The sequence below is a fragment of the Thermothelomyces thermophilus genome, chromosome 1, assembly GCF_000226095.1.
Source record: "Thermothelomyces thermophilus ATCC 42464 chromosome 1, complete sequence".
In the NCBI taxonomy this organism is placed as follows: domain Eukaryota; kingdom Fungi; phylum Ascomycota; class Sordariomycetes; order Sordariales; family Chaetomiaceae; genus Thermothelomyces; species Thermothelomyces thermophilus.
In genome coordinates, this window is record NC_016472.1 from 425,108 (window position 1) to 448,884 (window position 23,777).

The 23,777-nt window shown below is 57.1% G+C and overlaps 8 protein-coding genes across 8 annotated transcripts; 1 reads left to right on the plus strand and 7 right to left on the minus strand.

The window, feature by feature from the left end:
• Positions 1-1,703: 1,703 nt before the first annotated feature.
• MYCTH_2294088 (uncharacterized protein) lies at positions 1,704-4,662 on the minus strand. Its single transcript, XM_003658340.1, has one exon. It carries the CDS (start codon positions 4,367-4,369, stop codon positions 1,739-1,741), a length of 2,631 nt encoding a protein of 876 aa, XP_003658388.1. The 5' UTR covers positions 4,370-4,662; the 3' UTR covers positions 1,704-1,738.
• Positions 4,663-9,988: 5,326 nt separating this feature from the next.
• Positions 9,989-11,466, minus strand: MYCTH_2294089 (uncharacterized protein). The gene is made up of 3 exons (XM_003658341.1): positions 11,119-11,466; positions 10,188-11,053; positions 9,989-10,127 (listed from the first exon to the last, which is right to left on the minus strand). Exons 1-2 carry the CDS (start codon positions 11,285-11,287, stop codon positions 10,209-10,211), a joined length of 1,014 nt encoding a protein of 337 aa, XP_003658389.1. The 5' UTR covers positions 11,288-11,466; the 3' UTR covers positions 9,989-10,127; positions 10,188-10,208.
• Positions 11,467-11,478: 12 nt separating this feature from the next.
• On the minus strand, positions 11,479-11,970 carry MYCTH_2294092 (uncharacterized protein). Its single transcript, XM_003658342.1, has 2 exons — positions 11,674-11,970; positions 11,479-11,596 (listed from the first exon to the last, which is right to left on the minus strand). The coding sequence occupies exons 1-2, from the start codon at positions 11,810-11,812 to the stop codon at positions 11,493-11,495; spliced, it is 243 nt and encodes an 80-aa protein (XP_003658390.1). The 5' UTR covers positions 11,813-11,970; the 3' UTR covers positions 11,479-11,492.
• Positions 11,971-12,091: 121 nt separating this feature from the next.
• MYCTH_61659 (histone acetyltransferase-like protein) lies at positions 12,092-13,967 on the plus strand. The gene is made up of 3 exons (XM_003658343.1): positions 12,092-12,169; positions 12,240-12,364; positions 12,478-13,967. The coding sequence occupies exons 1-3, from the start codon at positions 12,157-12,159 to the stop codon at positions 13,528-13,530; spliced, it is 1,191 nt and encodes a 396-aa protein (XP_003658391.1). The 5' UTR covers positions 12,092-12,156; the 3' UTR covers positions 13,531-13,967.
• Positions 13,968-14,133: 166 nt separating this feature from the next.
• On the minus strand, positions 14,134-16,623 carry MYCTH_75490 (glycoside hydrolase family 37 protein; the record flags this gene model as incomplete). Its single annotated transcript, XM_003658344.1, has 3 exons — positions 14,134-15,627; positions 15,690-16,349; positions 16,445-16,623. 3 exons carry the CDS (start codon positions 16,621-16,623, stop codon positions 14,382-14,384), a joined length of 2,085 nt encoding a protein of 694 aa, XP_003658392.1. The 3' UTR covers positions 14,134-14,381.
• A 1,673-nt stretch (positions 16,624-18,296) lies between these two features.
• Positions 18,297-20,308, minus strand: MYCTH_2294099 (uncharacterized protein). The gene is made up of 3 exons (XM_003658345.1): positions 19,878-20,308; positions 19,522-19,780; positions 18,297-19,444 (listed from the first exon to the last, which is right to left on the minus strand). Exons 1-3 carry the CDS (start codon positions 19,972-19,974, stop codon positions 18,613-18,615), a joined length of 1,188 nt encoding a protein of 395 aa, XP_003658393.1. The 5' UTR covers positions 19,975-20,308; the 3' UTR covers positions 18,297-18,612.
• Positions 20,309-21,405: 1,097 nt separating this feature from the next.
• MYCTH_2294100 (uncharacterized protein) lies at positions 21,406-23,246 on the minus strand. The gene has a single exon (XM_003658346.1). It carries the CDS (start codon positions 22,974-22,976, stop codon positions 21,540-21,542), a length of 1,437 nt encoding a protein of 478 aa, XP_003658394.1. The 5' UTR covers positions 22,977-23,246; the 3' UTR covers positions 21,406-21,539.
• Positions 23,247-23,266: 20 nt separating this feature from the next.
• MYCTH_2294101 (uncharacterized protein) lies at positions 23,267-23,742 on the minus strand. The gene has a single exon (XM_003658347.1). It carries the CDS (start codon positions 23,533-23,535, stop codon positions 23,275-23,277), a length of 261 nt encoding a protein of 86 aa, XP_003658395.1. The 5' UTR covers positions 23,536-23,742; the 3' UTR covers positions 23,267-23,274.
• Positions 23,743-23,777: the final 35 nt, after the last annotated feature.

The window sequence follows — 23,777 nt, forward strand, 5'->3', positions numbered from 1 at the left end:
AGGCACATCCCGTCAACAGCTCCCTACGCAGTACATGGAATCTGATAAGATAAGCGCAAGGATACCACGGTATGTAATCCGTACAGTACACAAGGTACATACATACAATTCAACACAGGGTCCGCTTGGTATTATATGATCTGCTTCTTTACCTGGGAACCTCATTTACTCAGTTTGGACATGCTCTCTCTGCGTATACTCAAGTGGTCCTGGGTCAATTCCACTTGCATTTCGGCACGAATCCCCAAATTGGTGCTGGTGCTGCAGCAATAGTAACAACCTGGGAAAAGGGGGGAGGAAAAGGAAAGAGGGAGGGTTTCATCCAGACATCCTCGCTTGCGACGTCCTGCGTGGATCAGGGTATCTTACCTCCGAAGGTGTGCCGAGTTGCGGAGTTAAGGTGGTGCCGTAGATTACTCTGTGCACGGTAACAATGAAGGAACAGGGTGCCCGGGCCAGGGACTCGATTCCTATACTGTGTTAAGTATAGGTAGCTAGCTAGCTACCGGTCAGTTTCTTGTCGTAGCTAAGGCACGTAAAGTAAGGAAGGCACCGTATGGACAGACATAATAGTACACAACCTGTGGTAGGCAGTGAAGGCAGGTGCGGTGTGATGAGAAGTTACATCGTCGCTTCCTTAGGCTGATTTTCTTCTGTCATTCTTCCCCTCCAAGGACCTGCGCTTTTTCCGTTCCTGGTGCGCAGGCATCGGGGGGGTCCATACATAGTAAGAATGTCAGCAGTGCCGTAACATGGACCAGGCACGGCAATGCGGGTTTGCTGGTTGCGGCGATGATCGTAACGCACAGAGCATGCATCGCGCCCTGTGATGGGGAGATGCTAGGGACATGCTCCGTTCAATGCAATACAGGGGGCCGGGGGGGGGGGGGGGATAAGAAGCCAATGCTGACCAGGCCGATGCTGTCCGCAAATTGCGACGTACGCAATCCGCAATCCTGACGGGAACTACTGCGAGCAGGAAGCAGCTATTGGACATCGCCGCGTGCTGGAAGAGGACCAACAAAGGAATGCCTACGCGAAACCATCTGGGATGGTAACGACGCAATGGGAAGGGGATAGGTTGCATGTACATTTTGAAGATCCCTGGTATGTATGTACATACACACTCGCATTGCTTCAGACCACAGCGTCCCGTTATTTGTACACAACACCTGTTCCAAATCCAACCTAACGTATTCAGAATCGTAGACGGCATGTGCTTCGTCCATCATCTAAAGCACCTATTCCCGTAAAAAAATAACTTCCGTTCCTGCTAAGATGTGGCCGGTGAAGTAAAGGTAAAGGATAAAAGAGAAAGAATGAGAAAGATAGCCAAAAGAAGGTGGTATCATGCCCAACAAGTTCACAGTCACCAATTTTCCCTCTTTGCGCCTCCGTTCGCCCCCTCCTAAGATGCTGCCGGATCAACCTGTCAGATGGCCAGTAACGCCTTCGCCAAAAAGAAAACCGCAGGGAAGAAAAAAGCCCAGTCCCTGCCGCCATCGCCCCAATGCCAATAGAACACCCAGCAAAATGACCGAATCGATGTTGAGGAAGAGGGCTAATTCGAGGGAGATGAGGTAAAGCAAAAAAGGAGAAGAGAACTGACGAACCAAAAAAACAAAAAAAAAAAAAGGAGAGCCGCGGGAGAAGCAAATAAAAGATACAGATACAGAGTAAACGTAAAATAAGGAAACGACAGGGTATATAGCGAGGAAAAACCAGACAGAGCCGAGAATCAGATATGGCTCCCCCCATCGCCAGCAAACCCAGCCCCGGTGACATGCTCGGCCTGCCACGTCAGGTAGTCACCCAAGTCGTGGCTGAGATTGAATCCCATTGGCACCATGTACTCGTTGCCGTCTACATCATGGCTGACGACGAGATCCATCATGGGGCTCTGCGGCAGGCTCTGGATGCTGTCGACACTGGGACGCCGCGTCGCATCGATGGAGAGGCCGGCATGGTTGCGGCTCTCAAAGGATGCCGAGTGCGTCAATTTCGGTTGGGAGGGCGCCTGCCCAAAGGTTGTGCTGCTCACGCTGCGTCGGTGGCCGGGGGAGTAGCCGGGTCCAGGCGGGACGAGCGACCGGGAAGGGAAGAAGCGGCCGGCGATAGAGTCACCGAGAGAGAAACCGTTGTTGTTATGATTGTTGCTGCACTCGGCGCCGGTTGCGGCAGGCGGATCAATCCGCCGCATGACGGGACTGCGGCCGTTGACTACCGTCCGCGGGCTGCTGTTGGGCGTGGAGGTCGGCGACGGAGGCGAGAGAGTAGGGGTGCGAGGGAAGACGGGGGTCCAGGGCTGGATAGGAGTCCGAGGTTCGCTCGGACCGATGAGAGACCCTGGCCCGCCGAACCCGAAGCCGCCGAACCACGAGGTTAGCTCTTCGAGCTCATCCAGTTCCGCCTCGGACGGCCGTGAGTAGTCGGTCGGCTCGCTAAAAAAGTCGCCTGCGCCGCCAAGGATCGCCATCTGAAACGCCGTCCAGTCCAGCGTGTCGTCGACGGCCGCGGCCAGTTTGCCGATTGGCAGATCGGCCTTGGCCAGGCGGATCTGGCCGTGCCGGAAGGTCGGCATCGTCAGAGTATAGGGATTGCTGTCGAGGAAGATGTAGTCATCCGTGTTCGCCTTGGCCGCAGTTCCGGGCGGCAGCGGTGTCGAGGTCGGGGACAGGGTCGCTTCCTCGGGGCCCGTCGTGATAACCTCAGGGATGGTGGGGAGGGGTGGCAGTTGCCTGCTCGGCATGCGGCGATGCGTAGGAGATTTGAGCGAAGGGGGCATTGGCGATGCAGCCAATTGAGGCGACGGCGCCGGCCGAGGTGGCGCGGCCGGCTCGCCCTCAACAACCATCATGATCGGCAGGTTCCCTTCATCTTCTCCCCCATCGCACGACTTGGCGGTTGGTGAGTCAGGTTGTTGTACAGGCAGCGGCGGTTCTTCCACTTGCGGTTCGGTGCTTGCCTGGCCAATCGCCGCCTCGCCTGCTGGTTTCAGCTGCCCTTTGGAGGGCGCCGTGGGCGTCTTGCAGTCCTCTCCTTGAGTCGCTGTGGCTTGGTTGATGACAGAGGCGCGGGGGGTAACCATGTCCTCCGCCATCGCGGCATCAAGAGAGTCGTCGAGGCTGAGAGGCTCAATGGGCGTAGTAGCTGCGCTCTCTTTCCCTTCTTTCCCTTCTTTCCCTTTCGGCTTCTCCTTGATGTGAGTGACGCCGAGTTCGGGGGACCTCGTCCAGCGAGCTGCCCTGCTCATGCGGATCTCTTGCAGCGTGCTTTCGGGCAGCATCTCGTCGACCTCTATCCGATGGAAGATGCGTATTGTGAACAAGTCCTTGGCGCTTTCCGTCAATTGCCACACGGATGATTGCCTTGCTGCAACACGGGGCTTTCTCCGGGACTTTTTGGACTTGGCCCGCTTCGGGCGAGAGCCCGAGGGAAGCCGCGCTTGGGCGGGTAACAAAGGGTCTTTCATCGATGTCTTTGTTGGAGACTTGACGGACTTGACCGAGCCTTGGCTTCGCCGCTGTGACTTCCTGCGCGCAGGAGCCGACACTGGCGATGGATTTTTGGGCTTCGGGAACTTGTCCAATTCAAGGTCAGACAACTTTCTGTGGCTCACGGTTTGGCCCAGTCCTGATCCCTCGCCGGCTTGGGGCGTGAGAGTCCGAACGTCCTGTGAGGAGACGGTGCTGTTGTTGGCCCCTCTGGGTGTCACTGGTGGCGGCGTCACCGTGACAGCTTCCGGCGACGTCGGCTGGCCGGTGCTGGCGGTCGCGGGTGTTGACGGCAGAGTATCCGGTGAGGTCACCGGCGTCTCAAGGGCCATGGCCATATCGGCTTGTTGGGGAGGGGACGAGGGAGGTGTCAGCTGAGGCGGCTGAAGCGTGTGGGTCGGCTCCGTGGCCCTGCCTCGCGTTGGATGTTGTTGGTCCTCAAATTGTTGGGGCAGAAGAAGCGGACTTCTTTGAGGGCTCCTCTGGGGACTCCTCTGAGGGCTCATCCAGGGGCTCGCCAAAGGACTCCTGTCCGGACGGCGGGGAGGCGAAGAGCGAGGGTTGGCATTCACGACGTAACCGGAGCCATTGTCAACGCTGCACAAAGAAGTAGTGGAAGACTGCGGCGTATCGGGCAATGGCGGGATGCAGATGATCTGGTGCAGGTCTTCGCTCCGCCGGACGTCGACGCTCGCTTTGGACCGCTTCATCAACCCCATTGGCGGCCTCCATGTCTTGATCCGGCTGAGTGTGTCCATCTCGTCATCGTCATCGTGGTAGAAGTACGACCCCTCGTAGTCCTCCGGGCCGTCATGCTGCTTCTTCTGGGGACTCGGGATCAGTTTGCGGATGCTAAAGGCCGGCCGGGACAACATGATGCTGTCCGAGAGCGGCTCAGGGGGAAAAGGGAAAAGGGAAAAGGGTGGGAAAAACGGGGTTAGGGATGTAAGCACATGGCAAGCGGAGAAGTATGGAGTTGAGGAATCTGAGGGGGGAGTGGTTGCGTTCCAGATCTCTGGCCACCAGATCTCTGGCCACCGTCTTGCTACTACCGGCCACCTTCGTGTCGGTCAAGAATGTGACGGCAAACACAACAGACAGTACGCGGTGAAAGGGGAAGGGAGGGGAGAGGTCAAATTCGCCGGGAAGGGCAGGGCGGGGGCGTGAAGGGAGGGGGAAGGTCAGAAGGTATGGGACGCTGTAATATTAAACAGAGCGGCGCATGGCCGTACACTACTGCACCCATTGGCATCCGCCGGGGCCGCCTCGCCCTGCGACTGGCTCGAGTCTCGGAGTGTGTGCTAGTGTGGTCTTGCACCGAGTGTGGCGTTCACCGCGGCCGAACCTGCCGGGCCTGCAGTCCATTAGTTAGTTACCTGCAGAAAGGATGCGAGACCAGGGCCCCGGTTTCGCCAAGCGGGCTGGGGCCGCATCACGCCAGTCGATGGAGAAGCGATGGTTCCGGTGGTGGTGCTGAGGGGAACGTCCCTCCCTCGCTCCTCGCCCATCCCTGCGTTCCCTGTTCTTTGTCGTTACGTTAGGTACCCATGCTGTGCCGCCAAAAAAACAAAACCAAAAACGGCGGGGGCGTCTTGTAGGCAGCCAGGGCGCTGTATCGGACTTTTTGTAATCAATTACAATGTTGTGATATCCTCGTAAAGTATGCAGGAGTGGAAATTCGACGGCAAATGCGCCGATGCGAACAATCGAGCCTGCCTGCCGACATCCTCGCAGCAGTTAATCGATGCGTTCGTGCGCGCGGTGCCGGTTGCTCGAGAGGGGCATCCCAAGGCCACTCGGGCGGGGGATTGATCGACGCGTAACCTGATAGAGAAGGCGGCAGCAACCCTTGTTCCTTGACCTTGTCTCGCAGCGACCCTACACTAAAGTCACCCCCAGCCCGTCCTCTCGCTGCGATCGCGCAGAGCAATCTGCAACAGGAACAGCCGGGCGTTTTGTGCCCTGGAGCTGGGTCGGGCCCCTTCAGCTCGCAGGCAACTGAAAATGCAGCGAAACGAGCAAGTCAGAGAAGGACCGGAAACAAGCGGGGTCGCCGCTGCAGGGAGAGGGTGACTGCTCAGGTTCCCCATCAGCGATGCAGCTTACTGTCTTCAACGCGATGGAGGTGGCCTCGTGATGACGAGAAGCCAACACGCCGTAGTTGGGAGGAGTCGAAGCCGGGTTAGCTACAAGAGACACTGCTGAGAGCGGAATCCGCTCGGGTATTGGTCGGCTGGTCAGCATTGGGGGTTCTCCGGCGCGACTCGCCGTCCGGAATGCTGCCTCGTCAAGCACCGCGAAGGCACAGAGTGCGAAAACTATCTAACGACGAAGCACTTTTACATATGTAGTTAGTGACGGGACCGAATCCACACACGCTGTAACCTGTGCGGGCAGCAATTGTTAATCACCAATACCAACGAGCCAAATCTGCATTCGGCGATTGTGGTCGAAGAAGTTGGTGATAACGATGGTGAAATGAGGATCAGAGCGAGGGTTCTCACCTCGACCATGCAGGACCAGAGAAACAAAGCTGCGTCGATCGTGGAGTCGGGCGGGGGGCTGAGCTCCGACGCGCATGGGAGGGATTGGCTGTGAAGTTGGGACGAGAGAGACTGGAGAGCGGCAGACCAGGAGCCGCTGCAGACTGCAGAGGCGGGAGTGCCCCGCACCATGTGATCGGTGGGCAATTTTGGCTGCCTTGGGTTGGCGCACCGGCCAGGCTCCACCGTTGAGGTCGATGGGGACGCTTGCGCCCTTAGCGGCCGTAGCGGCCGTAGTGGCTCTTTCGCGGGCCGCCCTGTGCACGAGCCTATTGAAGCGCGCTTGAGGAATGGTGGTGTACTGATTACAGTAGTGTACTAGGTAGTGTAGGCGAACCTCATCTGGATCTCGGCAGCTGGGACTCGGCGAGGGAAGTTGCACCCGACCCAAACGACCGACTCAACGGCAATCTGAAACCAGTTTTATCATGATCAACGGTCATTGCACATTTGAATATGCCAATTGAGCAGGCTGGATCCGGAGCCAGCACTGACAATATACCCGGAGAAGCGGCATTGGGTTGCTCGCTTACTCGCATTACTACATACAATAGTTTGCGCTCACCAGAAGCCCATGCTCTACTTGTACGCATGACGGATAGTGAACGTGCTATGTAGTAACTTGCGTATTCCGTGACTCCGCTCCCTCCGAAGCTAGTGCAATTCCGTACACAGTATCCGTAATCACTCCTCCGTAATATCCACCAAGAAGCCCTCCCCAACCCCCACAAACCTTCCTACCCCTGCAGAGGAGAGAGAGAGAGCCTGGTCCCATCCGCAAGCACGCACGTGGAGAGCGACAGGCCCTGCTCGTGCTGACAAGTTGGCTTACGTGTTTTCTCCCCTGGAATGAGTGCACCTCTGCTGGCACTAGACTGCTCATGACTGCACTCTGTTTAAATGTCCTCCTTTAAACAATTTTCTGCATACGGGTTCAAATTCTCGAAAGGGTTCTCTGCCGGTCCAGGTTGGCAGGTCAAGAGGCAGGCCAACAAGCTCCGGCCATACGACGGAAATGAAACAACCCCCGGGTCGACTTTGTCCGATCCTCGACTATCGGCCCAATCACCCGACAACGTGGGAACCGGGGAAGAATCCTACTAATACAGTACGGAGTAGTGTAATTCGTAAATTCGTAATCGCAGTGCGATTGCCCTAATACACGGTGTCCAAATTCAGAACCGCCGCTCTGCAAGCCTTGACGATAGCCGCCAGCTCCAGGCAGCCAGTTAGCTGATCGAGCCGAGCATGGAGCGTGTGCGGTAGTTTTTCAAGGGGGGGGGATTTTTCTCTTCGTCGGCTGCACACCATCTCGACTGCAACTGCCGCGAAGGTGCAGAGGCGCGGCGCCCCAGCCAACCAGAGATGCAGCCGCGATGGCAGCAAGCGCAAAAGCGGGAAGCTTCGCCACAGCCCAGGACCATTAGTGTATGCGCGCCTGCCTGACCCCTGCCGTGCACTGCAATCCCCAAGTAACGGCAGCCGGGTTGTGCGGCCCAGCGTCTTGTTCCTGACTTGCGCGCGCTGTTGCTTTGCGTTGCCCAGGACACCTGCCGTTTCGTGGCGGTGCTCTCCACCCTCGCCGGCGGCGAACGGAGAATTCCTCGCACGACAACGTCATTGATACACAAGGATGCAAGGCACTCAGGCGCTCGGCTGACCATCTCGGCGGTAGCAAGTATTACGAATTATAGATTACGGATTACGGATTACGGATTACATACAAGTCACTCGACTACAACGTGCAGAAGAAAAAAAGAAAATCAAGACTCGACAAAATCCTCGGTACCTTGAAGATGAGACTAGCCATTGCAAAGCCAAAAGCGTCTGCCTAAAACTCTCGGTCTTCCGGTTACCGGAGCCTTCGTCCTACCTCCGCCTCGGCCTCCACGGTGCCGGGTTTGGGTCCCAATGCCGCACGTCGCCTTCATGGCGGATATCAGGCACATATGGACGCAGTACATACATTGTGCGCCGCTGATGCTGGTCCGAGAAGGCAATATGGAGTATTCAATGACCGCTGATCTCGAACTCGATGGCCTCGAAGTCCAGGCCGGCAGACTGTTTGTTTGTTGACATGAGGTCATCGCCAGGTCCGCTTCACCGTGACCCCGCCTGTTGATCTGCTTCGTTTCGGAGCCAGGTCGAGAATCCTCCAATGCTCCATGTACACTACTCTGACGACCTCGACCGGGGACCCTTGAGGCCGAGTGATCGGTAACACCTTCTGTTCTCCCTTGTCAATTCATTGGACGGAAGAAGCCGCCATCCTTTGCTCCCGGAACCCCGCTACGGATCAAGACCGCACCGTTCATCGGTCAACCAACACCGGGTTGCTGACTGAGCCACGGTTGCACGCCCTGGACAAAATGGCTATGGGGAATAAGGAAGGTATCCGTACCTACCTTATGTATGTACGGACCAGTACGTAAGTATTACTGTACGCCGTTCCAGGCGCACGGCAAGCATTGTTCTGGCGAGATCCTTTCGCGGCGCACCGATGGCGCTGTTGTTTCATGAAACGGTAGTGTATTTTACCTGGGCCACCTCGCCGCAGGTGCTTTGCCTCCGTACGGTAGGTGCTGTTGTTGGATCGCCCATGCGGCGCCCTTCTCTGGCCAACTTCAATCCTATCAGAGACGGTCCCATCTCAACGGTTCCCAAGGTTATTGGTTTCCACAGGCGCCGCCCCGACCTGTTGGAACAGTCAGGCCCGAAACCGCGACCTGCTTCAAGTTCGTACACCACATGTCTTCTTTCTCGGTTTGCAAGATCTCATCGGCTTCATCGAGCGGGCCCAACACGGAGACCGCATTTTCTTATATATATACACAGTCGTTCAACATAGCTTCAACACACACCGCCGGGTCTCCTTTAACCCCCCACCTCCCCACCCCGTGTCACATTCTCCCCCGTCCGGGAACTTGACATCCGGACCAGGCCGCGTAGCAGCTCCTGCTATCTATAGACGCAGGCGGCCTTTCTCTGCGCCGGCCCCTTCGCCCTTCGGCCCCCTTCCCCCCAAAAAAACTCCCCCAGCCTTCTGTCTGTCCAGCCAGGGCGACTTGCCCGTTGGGGCCGATCTCCGGCTCCACTGTAGCAAGTGCCGCATCCAGCCGTCCGTCGAGAATCAAGCATGCCCCCTCCTTCGTCTTACTGTGTACACAGGAAGCGTGCCCACATTCTTCGTAACGGACCGCTGGTGATGGAACTGAGCCCACCTGTGCCTCCGTCTAAACGGAGAACCGGCTGCCTGTTACGGGCCAAATCAACCGCCGCCAGCGTTTACGGCCGCGTTTCTTTCCTGCTTGGTCGGTTGGTCGGTTGGTCGGTTGGTCGTTGTTATTGCTGTCGTCTTCTCGTTTCAAAACATATCATTGTCCACCCATGGTATTCTGATCGCTTCGGTCCATCATGGGCTCACACTCCTTCGTCCGGTCCGACTCGACCAATTTGATGTTGGCCCACGCAATAACGGTCCCGTTGGACGGTTACGTTAGGACCTGGCTGGCGAAACCGTTTCCTCCTGCTCTTGCTCTATCCCCGCTTGCTCGTTGTTGGGCGCGGTGCCGAAACAAATGTACAACCTCGCGTAATGTATGGTGTTCGTGACCAGCGCCATGATGACGATGGTAGGCAAGACGTACTAGAGCAACCTTCTCTGCATTGCAAGTGCGATATAATAATACGCGCATCTCTGCTCGGTGGCGTCCCTCTCCGCCGGAAAATGGCCCGGAAACCAATGGCCTGGAACAGAAGCGGCCATGGGCCGACCCCGTAACCATTCTCATCTTGGAAATCTCTTGAGAGATGGCTCTGAGATGCGGTGTTGTAGCATGACACCGAGAGACGCAGAGTGCCCAGCCTCCACAGCTTCTGGTGGGCCTCCCGAAGTCCAACAAGTCACTTGTGTTTGAATAGGCCGCTACATGACCTCCGGAGCTTATCCAGTTGATGACTTAGTCGAATCGAGTCGAGCACAGGAGGGTTAGGTATCCCGTGGCGTCTCTTCAGGGAAGGGTGGCATAATAGCATCGGGTTGAAGTTGCAAAATTCTCAAACTGCCAGTCCGAGAGGTGCGCCGTCACGCCTGAGAGCCAAAGATTCTCAGTTGTAAATATCGAGGCTAGAACTGGGGCGACAAACTCACACGCCGGGGCATACTGTCTATTCAACCTGTACCATCGCCTTCCTCCTCCCCTTCTCGGTCATCGTCCCCGTCGTCCTCACAGACCGCATACGGCACGAACCGAAAGTCCAAGAAGCTCGGCCCGGACCCCTCCACTTCCACCATGAACTGCATACTCAACACTCCTTGGCCGTCCCCGCGCATGCTAACCTTGCTTGCGATCCGCATGGCCTCGCTCGCCGATTTGATGATGTTGAACTTGAACGTCTGCGCCCACCGTCCCCTGACGGAGAAGGTCTCGAGCAGATCCCGGCCCTTGGCAAAATCCACGCTGCTCGACCCGAGCGGGCCGCCCGAACTGGTCAGTCGCAGGTACGGCTCAGTCCTGGATGCGACGATGGTCAGCTTCTCGGGGCTCGTGGGCGCCAGCTCGGTGAGCGCATCCAGCAGCCAGCGGGCAGACGTGATGATCTTGAAGGACAGGTCTTCGATGTCGAAGGGGATGTCGTCCGGCGCCTCGGGCACGTAGGTGGTCAGGTTGCACGTAGTGCTGACGCCGGCCTCGTCGAGCACAATGCTGAAGGGCTCGCCCTCTCGCGTGTAGGAGAGCGAGCATGTGCCCGACATGCCGAGGGTGTGGTTCGAGAAGGCGTCCGGGCGGTAGTTGCGCAGGTTGCTACGATACGGATCGGCGTCGGCCTTAGCCTGGCGGGCGGCGGCATCAGCAGCACCGAAGATCTGGAGAGTTTCGAGGAGCGCCGGAAGGGAGATCTGGAAGGTTGGGAACATGGGATCATCGTCTGCTTCGGCGTCTTCGCCGGCGTTGGGTGCCGAAGGGAGGTTCGTGGTGTAGGTGGTAAAGAGGCTCTTGCTCCAGTGGGCGACCCCTTGGCAGCCAAAGTCAGCATTCGAGAATTCACGGACAGACAGCCCTATAGCGTGTTGTACACACCTTGCATGACCCGGGCGTGGTCGGCCGCGAACCTTAGGCCGTGCTCTGTGACATCGACGTGCACCTTGTTGGTAAAGTTGATCGCCTTGAGGAGCTGATACAGAGGCCTCGTGGAACTGGCAACCGCCCGAAGTATGGGGGGAGTTGGAGCAGAGCCCTGCGATTCCATGGTGACGTATTGGAAGAATTGCGCGAAAAGGACTATGTGTCAAGCCTCAACGGATCTTTGCTTGGAACTGCGCGAAATCGACTTGGTTTCAAGAGACAGAGCTTCTATCGTACAGACTTGGCGGGAGGGTTGGGGTATCTCAGACGTAAACTCCGACCGCACAGAACATGTAAACCACGCCAAACCTGCAAAAAAGAGTTCTCCGTTAATTCGAGTCTTGCTGAGGATGGAGGAGCAGGGGAAAGTCGACATACGCAAGAGCTAGGGATGCTGGGACGGCGAGAAGAGGTATGTTCAGGACTGATCGGTCTAGAAGCAACGAGAACCATTAGAAAATCAAACTGGTTCTGGAAACAGGCGCGGAGAGCAAGTGGTTGCAGCCATACTCAGAGTAAATGCGCCGCCGAGGGAGAGGCCGGTCAGCAGCAGAACGAAGGCGACGATGAATTGGCTGTCCTTGCCGACGGTTGGGACAAAGGGCGAGCCAGCTGCTGCCTGCCAGACCTCATGCAGTGATGAATCCATGTGCTGCTGATGCCGCGGGCTCTGTAGGGTTTTGCGGGTTTTGCAAGAGGAAGCCGAACCCGGGAAACGATGAGTTGCTGATGGTGGTGGCCTGGCTGCAAGCAACTGAAATGTCAATTGGACAGCTTTCGCTTGCTGCTTTGTGAAGAGGGAAGCTTGGCAACCGACATGGGGGGCTGCCGCCTCTCGCCTTGAAGCTGCTAGTTAAGCCCTGCAGCCAACTTGAGCCCCACTTCTCCGCAATCTATCCGTACACTATCATCACCTTATCCATCAACCGCGGTCTCGAATCCAACGTTCCGGCGCCAACTTTCCCATCGCGTGACCGCTGCGCGTTCATCAAAATGAAAGACGAGAGTGAGTCTGCCGCTTTTTAGGACCCTCAACTTTACTTTTCCCACCAGCTCTGCTGACTTTGATGCCACAGACGGGAAGCGCAAGGCATCAGACGAGCCGTCGTCGCCTGTCGCATCTAAGCGCGTCAAACACGACAACTCGGCCGAACCAGAGCAGAAACCCGCCAACATCCCGCCAATTCCGTACCCTGAAAAGGTGAGTTTAGCCCACTGCCGCTCATATCACGTCCCCGACCTTTCTCATGTCCAACTTGCCCCACCTTCCCTCCCCTTTCCCCCCAAGGGCTAACCAACATTGCTCTCGTCCAGCCCGCGGTTATCGAAGAGCGCAATGGAGAGATCGAGTTCCGAGTGGTCAACAATGACAACCAGCGCGAGAGTCTCATCATCCTCACTGGCCTCAAATGCATCTTTCAAAAGCAGCTACCGAAAATGCCTAAGGATTACATTGCGCGCTTGGTCTACGACCGCACACATTTGTCCATCGCCATCGTGAAGAAGCCGCTTGAGGTGGTCGGCGGCATCACGTACCGGCCGTTCAAAGGGCGCAAATTTGCCGAGATTGTGTTCTGCGCCATCTCGTCGGACCAGCAGGTCAAGGGTTACGGCGCCCACCTCATGTCGCACCTAAAAGACTACGTTAAGGCGACGTCGGACGTGATGCACTTCTTGACGTATGCCGACAACTACGCGATCGGCTACTTCAAGAAGCAGGGCTTCACCAAGGAGATCACGCTCGACAAGTCCGTCTGGATGGGCTATATCAAAGATTACGAAGGCGGCACCATCATGCAGTGCACCATGCTCCCGCGGATCCGCTACCTCGAGATGGGCCGCATGCTGCTCAAGCAGAAGGAGTGCGTTCAGGCCAAGATCCGGGCCTATTCCAAATCCCACATCGTCCACCAGCCGCCCAAGCAGTGGCAGAAGCACGGCGTCTCCCCGATCGACCCGCTCTCGATCGAGGCGATCCGCGCCTCGGGCTGGTCCCCCGACATGGACGAGCTGGCGCGCCAGCCGCGCCACGGGCCCAACTACAACCAGCTGCTCCACCTCCTCAACGACCTGCAGAACCACCCGTCGAGCTGGCCCTTCCTGGTCCCCGTCAACAAGGACGAGGTGCTCGACTACTACGACGTCATCAAGGAGCCCATGGACCTGTCCACCATGGAGTCCAAGCTCGAGGCGGACCAGTACAACACGCCCGAGGACTTCATCCGCGACGCCAAGCTCATCTTTGACAACTGCCGCAAGTACAACAACGAGTCGACGCCCTACGCCAAGTCGGCCAACAAGCTCGAGAAGTTCATGTGGCAGCAGATCAGGGCCATCCCGGAATGGTCGCACCTCGGGGACTCTTAGGCAGGGTTCTCCCCTTCCACCTCCCCCCCTTTCTCCTCCTCCTCCTACACCACCGTCGCCTCCTCCTCCTCTTCCTTCGATCCTGGCCCCCTCAAGAAACGGTCGGCCGAGCGCCTCTCCACCGTCCGTGCTACTAGAGGCGGTAGTGGTGCCATGAACGAGGTAGGCGAGACATCCAGCGCAAGGCAGCGCCGCGGTCGACCTTCTGGTCGGGGTGGGAGGCGTGTCGGGACGCGGCGTTGACGGCGTCTGGGGCCAAGTTGTGGTGATTGAAGGGGAGGGGTTGGGATTGGGAGCCACGATGGAATGATGGAGCGGGTATATGTACATCCATGGTTACATTTGATTTTATACCGGCGTTGAGACGGCAGAGTTGGGTGGGTGGGTGTTTTTTTTGGCGTTGTTGGAGGAACCATAAGGAAATCCGGTGGCCCAAGACCGATGACTTCCATCCTTTCTTTTCGTTTGTTCTTCCCCCAAGCTTTTTTTCTTTTCTACTGTATCGCACAGCTTTACATACTCAATTCGGCAACAATGCCTTCCTCTCTTCAGTGTTCACGGTGCATTCTCGAGCAGTCAAGTGCGAATTAATGACCACCATTTCGTGTGAAGAAATAGCTAAATAATCATTATTTCGGTTGGTACTATCGTAAATAAGCTCGACCTCCTCATAGATGGCGAGCTATCGAGCTGAGGCCCAGATACAGATAGCAACCTCCTCCGTTGCCCGACTACGCGACCGGATAAGGTCTGCCAGCGCGAACAAGACGGAGACACTAAAGAGTAAAAAGATACCGCATAAAAGCAAAAGTACAACAGGCCATCGCTCATTAGCAATATGAATCGGATCCTCAACTCGACCACCGCTTCCGCACGTCCTCCGCCTCTCTCCTCCGGAGCTTGCTCCGCCCAAACATCTTGGTCCACGCGGCATCCCACGGATCAAGCTCCACCGCCCTTCTCGCCAGCCCGCCATCTCCCAGGCTCCTCTTAGCCTCAGAGTGAGTGTGCGCGGCCGTGATGTTGCCGCAGTCTGGGCGCTTGAGCTTGTTACCGAAGACATCAGCGGCCCAGATCAGCACGCCGTTGGTCCACCCGAAACCCTCGACGACCTCATACTCGCCGCCGCCGCCGGCCACGTTGGTAGCGCTGTCGGCGTACTTCTCAAACATGATGCCCGTAGCGTCCGGGCTGACGCCCTGTAGCTGTGGGAAGTCGCTGGTCGAGCCGCCCGTGGCATACCAAGTGCAAAAGGTGGAGTCCAAGTAGCGCTGGGCGAGGCGCAAGGCCAGCTTCTGCACGCCCTGGTAAGCCGGGTCAGACTCGCCAAAGGTGGCCGGGGTGTTAAGCAGGCCCTGCATCAGGACGTGCTGCAGCGGAGGCCAGACGTTGGGCTGGTCCCACTGCTGGCCGGTGCGGTAGTTGGTCGCGGCGATAGCGCCCTTCTTGGTGTCGAGCCTGCGCGACACGCGGGCATAGGCTTTTTGCACCGCGAGGGGGTTAGACTTGAGGTGGGCGGGGGCCGCGCCGGTCCAGAAGGGGTAGAGCTGGGCGACGTGGAACAAGACCTGCTGACCTGGCGGAGCCGCATATCGGTCGAAGGAGGCGGTGTCCTCGTCGGCCGGAACGAAAATGTTTTGCGCGTTGGAGGTCAGATTGTAGTCAAAGTAGGACCAGTGCGTGGCGTTCCACATGAGATTGTACATGGCTTCGCTGCGCTGCTTGGCAGCCGAGGCGAACCGCTTGGCTTCCGAGGAGTTGCCGGCCTTTTCGAGGTACTCGGCGATGATAACCTCGTTCTCGTAGAGGATGGAGTTGAGGTCAACGGGGACCATCTCGCGAACATTCAGCGAGCGGAGCGGGAAGTAGACGTCCCTCGCAGCGTCGTCGGGAACCCGAAGCCATCGCGCGGTGTAATCCCAGCCGGACTCGGCGCCGCTGGCTAGGTTGGAGTACAACACGGCCTTTTCCGTCTCGTTAAGGGGTGTCTTGACCGGGTATATTATGCCCGAGGCCGCGTAGTAGGACCCGTTATTAGCGGTAATGTAGTCCTCCCGGTACGACTCCGGGCGCGGCTGGTTGTTTTCAACGTGGTACCTGCAAGAGGCAAAACGTATTAGCAGCTGGTTTCCGAGGTTCGTCCGCGCGGGCTCACTCACCTGTGCAGAGTATACGTCTTGCCGTTCGACGCCGTGACGGACACGCTCCGGTTGTTGGTGAAGAAGTCGTGCTCCTTGATCAACAGCGGTAGGGCCCTCTCCAGGATGCTCGTGTCGTTGGTGTAGTCGACGTAGCTCTTCACCATCCGCGTCAGGAGAGGGGGCTGAGACCTGTTCAAGTAGTAGATCCTGGCGCCGTTGGGGATGAAGCCGATCGTGTCGATAAAGTCGAGGAAGTTCTCGATGATGTTCTTGGAGATCTGGGTGAAGGCACCGCCGGTGCGCAAGAGGCCCTCGAGAATCCAGTACGAGTCCCAGTAGTAGGGCTCCCGGAAGCGGCCGCCAGCCACGACGAACGTGCGGTTCACGGGGATGAAGCTGTTGGCGCATCCGGAGCAGTCGCCCGGGCCGGCATAGCGCCTGGTAAGGTCGGGCCAGATGTCGATCACCTTGCTGACGAATTCTTTGATGGTGCGATCCTCGAGCTTGTTGAGGAACTTGGGGTCGATCTGCAACTCGCCCTTGGGCACCTCTTCGAGCTCGTGTCCAGCCGGGGCAAAGTATTCGGCCAGGAAGTTGTTGAGCTCCGAGTTGTTAGACAGCGGCTGGCGCAACTTGCTGAACGCTGCAAGCACTTCGTCTACCGGCTTGAGCGTGGGCCTGGGCAGCAGAGATCCGGGTCAGTCCATGTCTCACCGTGGACCAGCAAGAGTAGGGCACTGCATTCCGGGCCAGCAGGAGGGCTCATGACTCACATGTCCACAAATGTCTTGCTGTCGACGAAGGGATGCGCCAATTCGACGCCTTTGAGCAGTTCGCCATGGCAGTAGATTGGCGAGTCGCAGGGCGCCGTGACCGAACCATTGATGTACAAGGCTGCAGCGCTTGAGGAAAGGCCGGCGAGCGCCGCCGTCGCGGCATGTCGTAGCGCCATTGGGTAGCTCTCAGCACGTCGTGGTGGTGCTGTCTTGCTTACAACGGTGTTGCTGTACCGTGTGGGTGGGACAGAACGAAAGAAGGCCCCGAGGGAAGCAGGGGATGTTGGGCCCTTTTAAAGAAATGAGAGAGAGAGAGATGCCGCCTGCTGCCCGGGTGGGTTGGAGAATTGGAAGGAAAGAGGAGCCTCTCAAGACTCAAGAGCCTGCTCGGCCGGGCCTCGAACCCGGATTGAAGGGCTGCCCGTCTTAGCTTCCAAAAATGACGGCTTGAGGGACGGGATCGTGGCCGAAGCTCTCCGGGGGCGGTCGAGGACCTCAACAAAGCTGTGCATGTAACCTTGCTTGCAGGAAGCCGCAGCTCTAGTGTATTCTTCGTACGTAAGGTAGTATTGGGGATGATGCCCGGACCCAAGGCTGGCCCTTCGTGTCCGGGGCATGGGGTAACTTGATCATGATCGTCGCTTCTCCAACTTTTCTGTTTTTCTTCCCGCTTTCGGAATCGGGAAGCAGGCATTGAGGCCTTGTCATTCTCAGCAAGGGCGTTCTATTTGCATCTGACTTCACTAACGTATTATTGAAGAAAGCATACGAAGCTGTAAGCCATATAATAAAAAGACAGCATCTCTGTACGTTTTCCCCAGATTCTGCCATCCAAGTTTCTTTTCTCATGGCTACAATCACTTTGACAATTTCGCGAGCGGCAGGAACTGCGAGGAACGGTTGGGAATTGGTGTTGGAGCTGCATTCCCCGCAGCCCCAAGCCAATTCCCCGGCGTAGCCCCGAATTAGGTGCCCTGATTCGCCGGGCTCTTGTGACGTCAAGCCGGGCTTTGGGGCGGGACGACAGGGGTTTAGTGCGGGGCAAAATTAGCTTTCCCCAGCCGGCAATGGCTTTTCCCCAGCCAATTCCAAAGTCCCGGTTCAGCTCAAAGCTGGGTTCTAAAGAACGCGTGGAGTTTAGGCCAGCCTCCAAAAGACGTCGATGTCAGTGGCTGCCGCTAGTTTGCTTAGCCTAGATCGTAACCTTGATCTGGGAAGCACAGACCCGCCCCTTCATGCTGAAAGCAAAGGGATTCGGCATATGTACGGATACCTACTGCAGTAGGCATGTATCCGTATGCTGTTTACACTAGGAATTCTGCAGTGGATACCCTTGCGTCGTCCCGGATATTCCGGCGGATTTCCGGCCAGGCCACACACTCTTGTGCCCAGCCTCGGCCAGCTCGTCTGCGTGGGCCGACTCCACGGTGAAGCCGAATCGTGGAGAATCCTCGGCCCTCCGGTCGGCCCTTCTTTGCTTCGGGGCGGGGGTGTCGTGGCTCATATGACTAACCAACTGACCGGGAGCAAATCTGGGGATAGCTCGTGCCCTTGCCCAATTCGCTGCCCAGCCGTCTGGAAAATTCTGTGCCAAGTCAACAAACAGACTTGTTGGCATTACTGCAGTAATCCGTACAAGCCACACCATGCGTTAGTTAAGGTAGCTTCGCACGTGGGTACAGTACATACTAACCACACTACACTAGGGAAGGCCTCTGCACGCCACAGTACTTTGTATATTTCCCCGAAGAACTGGCTTATCCGGAATTGGTGACCGATGAGAAACTCCTCCCGCGGGCTAATGCCGGCTTTAGTCCTGTTCGGCTTTGTTCGAGACTCATCAAGCCGATGATTCTACAAAACCCTTCGGGGAGAAGGAAAGAAGGAGAAAGAAAGTAAAAAGAGAAAAAGAGAGAATAAAGCGACGGAACGAAGAATAGTAAAAGAAAGAAAGAAACCTAACATCTGAAATAAGAATGAAGAGGGAAATAAGGAAACGATGTAGTAGTTATGGAAAGCATGAGTATCATTCGGTTTGACGGAGCGGTCAATTTCTCCCCTACATAGTAGTCACAGAGATGGTGGCAAGGTATGAGCCAAGAACAAGGGCAAGTCTCAGATTTCTACTATGTATACAATTTCTGATTGCAGTACGGGCAGACGCTTCACCGCGACCGATACATGGACGCTTCGCCAACCCTGTCACGAGAGACCGGGTCGGCTCCTGCCTTCTTACTCTCAAACACTGCTTTGAAGATGCTGGCTAGCTTCGGTACGACCACATCGCGCCGCTCGTAGATCTGATAGTGTATGACCAGCCTGCCGCCCATGAGCTTGAGTCCGGCCTCCTTTCCGAGCTGCTCAAACCTGGGCTCCGGGCAGCGAGCGTCCTCCAGGTCAAGCCAGACCATGTTGGTGTGTACCGGATAGACGAGCTTGCCGCCCAGGTCCGTCCACAACTTGGCCACCTCTTTGGCGAGGATGTGCGTGTTCCGGAGCTTGCCGCCCTCCCCGTTGGGACCCTTGCCGAACGTCTCGTCGACGGCGACACGAGCGGCCGCCGTGATGACGCCCGGCTGGCGCAAGCCACCGCCAATGAACTTTCTCACCCAGCGCGCTTGCTTGATCAGGTCCTTGGTGCCCAGCAGGATACTCCCGACGGGGGCTCCGAGGCCCTTGGAGAAGCATAGGGTCACCGTGTCGAAGCAGGCGGCATAGTCAACCAGGCTGCCGGCCCCGGCGGCGACGACTTCCCAGAGCCGCGCGCCGTCACAGTGCATCTTGATGCCGTGCTCCCGAGCAAAGGCCGAGATGCGCCGGACCTCATCCAGGGGCATGATCATGCCGTTCAGCGTGTTCTCGAGGCTGATGACGCGGGTAGGGCATGTGTGCTCGTCGTCGTCCAGGTGGACGTTGGCCTTGATGTCTTCCAGAGTGAGATAGACTCCGTTCTTTGGCACAATCGGCTTGGCCAGAGCGCCCGTCAAGACCGAGACGCTGGAGGAAGCGAACGGTCAGCTGACGAATCCGGCAAGTAAGTCATGACGCAAGGTCTCCTCGAGAAAATTTCTCACCCTCCGGCCTCGTAGTTCACAATGTGGGAACGGTAGTCGCACACGACACCGTGAGGGGGCTGCGTCAGCAGAGACCTCAAGGCTACCTGGTTCCCCATGGTGCCCGACAGAACGAACAGACCGGCCTCCTTGCCGGCCAGGGAAGCACAGTAGTTCTCCAGATCCGTAGTCGTGGGGTCCTCCTTGAACACATCGTCCAAAAGCGTGCACGACTGGATCGCGGCCAGCATGGATGGCGTCGGAGTGGTCATGGTGTCACCTTTCCGTGGTCAGCCACAGGAACTGGGGGTTGAGTCTTCGGTACTTGGGAAGGGGAACAGAAAGGGGGGGGGACGGGAGCCGTTGCCGGGACTCACTCCTGAGATCGTAGCCGCCGGCCCCGGCACTGCCGACCCAGGCATTGTGCTTCGGGGCGCCCGTGACCTCGGCCGTGTTCACGTTTGTTGCAGACATCCTGGATGTTGCTCGCGGTGCCCAGGTCCCAAAGAGACCCAGCGAGGCCGGTGGAAACGGTTGCTTCTTCAAATGCCCTCCAGGACCCAAACGATCTCTAAGCAGGGACGCGCGGGGTCGGGAACACGTCAAGCCGAAGAGGGCACTCGCCGGCAATGTTACAACGACTCTTCGCCGCATTGCATGCCCGCCTCGAATCTGCCAGTCATGTACTGTACATACAAAAATAGTCGTTTGGACGGGCGGATCAGTCCGGGTGGCTGACTTTGGAGGAGGCACCTTCCTCTGCCATTCGCTGATCTCGAGCGGGCGGCTACGCGGGGTTATGTTTTCAAATGGTGGAGATGGGTTTCTCACCTGCCTAACCCAGGCTCGCTGAAAGGTATGTACATACAGTACAGTACTAACCCCAAATGCCTTGAGAGCGGAAACCGTACAGTACTTTAAGCTACTAATACCCAAGATCACTAAATCTGTACCTCCCATACACTTGTAGCATGCTGCCACATCGACAAACATCTACTTTACGCTTAGACCTTAGTACTGGAATATATCGGTAGGTATATGCATGCATGTATGTATGTACGGATTACATATATACAGTACATGCATACACTTCGAAGGCAGGAGCAATCCATCACTTTAAGGCCAGTGCAGCCCACGCTTGTGATGTGATGGCAGGTGCGACCCACTCACGTGGCAGACTTCCGAGACGGCTGTGGGCCCGTTTTGGCATTCCCGGTCCCGCCTGCTCTGAACCCGGCGAGGCCACCGGGTAAAAAAAACATGGGCACTCAACAACCAAAGCCTTTCGCGCGTGGCAGGGTGCGGCGGCGAGACTGTTTCAAGCCACCGCGTTGGAAACTACACTAATCGAGGACTGAGGCGCGAGAGGCCCTGATTCAAGGATTTCGATCCTAGCGTTGCTGCGCTACAGCCGCGTTAGAAATGGCCTAGCGTTCGTCGGTCCGTCATCATGCAGCGGTTTCCACCGCCCGGGAGTCCGAAGGTTTTCGGTGCCGGAATGATCAAGCAGAACCCTCAAAAACAGGTTGGGGGCGACCAGGTATCGCTCTGGGGAACACAGCTGCATGTAATATGTAATACACAAATCTATATATATGAGAACTTGTTCCTCGCCCTTCTTGCACCTCGTGCTTCTCTCGTGGATTTTCTCCTCGCTAACCAATTAGGTCATCACCCGAGAGGGGAGAGAAATTTTATAAACTATGGTGTTGCGTTCTACAGCTCATTTTGAATCTCTTATTGTTTAGAGAGAACCATCTTTCTTTCTCGCCTGACACGGGGTAAGCAACCGCAGCCCTGCCATGCCTCGTTTCTACTTCAAACGCGAGATACACCCACGGCGCCTCGGCTGCCGTGTTTGCACATCAAAGGCACCTACCCCTCCCCCCCCCCCCCCAAAAAAAAAAAAAACCTGTGAAACAGACCCTCGAGTAGTTCCTAATGACAAAAAAGCAGACACGGAAGCGACATCCAATCTCAGCTGGGATGCCTGTACTCTGGGGACTGGGAAAGATGACACACGTCCCGGGCTAGAACTCTCACCGGCTCATATCTTCGGTGCTCGTGCTAGCCCCGCAGTCGTTGGCCACTCCCCGGCCGACGAATCCGTCCGGGAATACGGCCTGATGCTGTCGGATCCCGCTCTGCGCCTGTATTTGGCTCCATGATACGGGGTTGTCAAACCCGAGTGTCTGCCACTCCCAGTATTGGAGCACCTCGGGCGCCGCACTGTTGAACGCTGAGAGGCCGCCATCTTCGTACATGTTCAAGGTGTTGCCCAGGCCGTCCATGGCCCCCTGGGCTGATTGCCAACCGGGCTGGCTGTAGGGAATCGAACCCGCCGGGCCAAACGAGAAGCCGTCTCCTTGCACATACGGAGTGGTCGGGAATCCGCTCGACGGCACATAGACGGTCGTCGACATGGCGCTCGTTGGCGACATGAAGCTACCCGTCGAAACCGGGTACGCCGGGTGAGCTGGGGTCGGAAGCGCGAATGCGTTGGATTCCAGATGGCGATCGGTCGATGCAACGCCATTTGATCGCAGGACCTGTCTGGGCTGTGGCGGTCCTTCCGCTGACGGTGGTGATGATGATAATGATTGGGAACCTATGGATCGACCGCTCTCCGGCAGCGATATTGAACTCTCGCTGTGTGGTTGGAAGTTGGACGAATCCGGCGTGGAGTTGCTGTCAGAGCTCGCGCTGGTTGATCTGTGCCGGGGGTTGATATTCTGCTGCGCTTCGGCGCGGGGACCTTGCGAAGGTGAAGAGGAGCCGGTTGGCGACTTCGTGGGGACATGAGCTCTGACAATTGACGGCGTAACCCTCTCTCCCTTCATACGTTTGGTCGACCCAATCACACCAAGTTCCCTGGCGTTCAATGGCAGTTTGGCCAGAAGGCCCTTGAGGATGCGGTACAGCGCTGATGTCGTCTTGGATTGTGACGCCACCTCGGCCAGCATGCCCAAGCTCTTCTTTATCGCTTCGAGGATCGTCTCCCGCTGCGGAAGATTGCGAGCCTCGTCCTGGATAAAGGCAGAGCACATGACGGTTGCCGCATCGAAAATGCAAAAGATGGCGTAGTGGAACTTGGCGCCCACCGATACGAGGTTCTCGAAAAGCCTCCACGACGCCTCCATGAGACCTAGCGCCGCATCAACACCTGCCGCTCGAAGACTGGCTTCAAGCTCCGACATAGGCTCGGCCGAGCTCCGCGCGAGAAACGGCCTCAGCTGACTGAACAAGCTCATGTACGCAATCAGGTGCAGATAACGCCGTTGGAAGACAACCCAATCGAACTCGTCGTCCCACCGCATTTCCGGCTTCTCAACGGCGTACTCGGCCGGGAGGTTTTCGATCCAGTTCTCAACCACCTCCTTCGCTCGTCTGGCTGCTTTCGCCTTATCCTCGTCTGATTTCAACGGGCCCCCGACCTGCGCCGCCAAGTCGATGCAAAGCTGACAATGAAGGTTCATATGCCGGAACGGCGACGGCTGATCGGGGCGGTCTCAGGTGTACTCGAGGGTTAGTGTCGGCATTACGACGTTGCAGGTAGCATGGTTGATAATGAAAGGCCGAGACAACATGGAACTCAGCGAGCTGAAGAGCGTTAATTAGTAGGCCGCCTTCGTGGGCCGGACATGATGACCTACAAATCCCACAGATAGAGGATAACCCAGACGCGTCTCCTCATCTCACGGTCGTACTCCGACATCCCCTCCGAAGAGGAGTCTTGGTGTAGACCTTGGACGGGCGTCAGCCAGAGCCTGAAGACTACGAGATGTGACTGGGAGGCATACCTATCTCGTTCGCAGCGTGAACGGCCCTGCCCAGAGCATGCCATGATTCGTTCCACTTCTCGGCCGACTTGAACCAGAAGGCGGTAAGGAACAGTTGCTGGACATGGACAAGGCCCCCTTTCCCTAGCGGGATGCTGCTGCTGATCTTGTGGGCCGCAGCATGCATGCGGTTCGCGAGAGTTAGGACGTTGGTGGCGAGTTCCGTCTCCAGCCTCACTCTGACGTTGTCGTCCATGATAAAATGGAGCGAACAAGCGCAAACACGCAGGATCAGGCTCGTGAGTTCGGGGGTCACCTTGTTTCGGGGTGTCGCCCACCAGCCGTCGTACTGCGTCCTGAACTCAGGCGGGTACAGGGCGTAGTACTGATGATTTGCACCGTTAAGCCAGTTGTCGACGAGACAATCTGCGGCAAGTCAACCCCCGTACCGAAGCCATTGGCGGGATACCGAACAGACATACCGGTGTACCGTTTCTC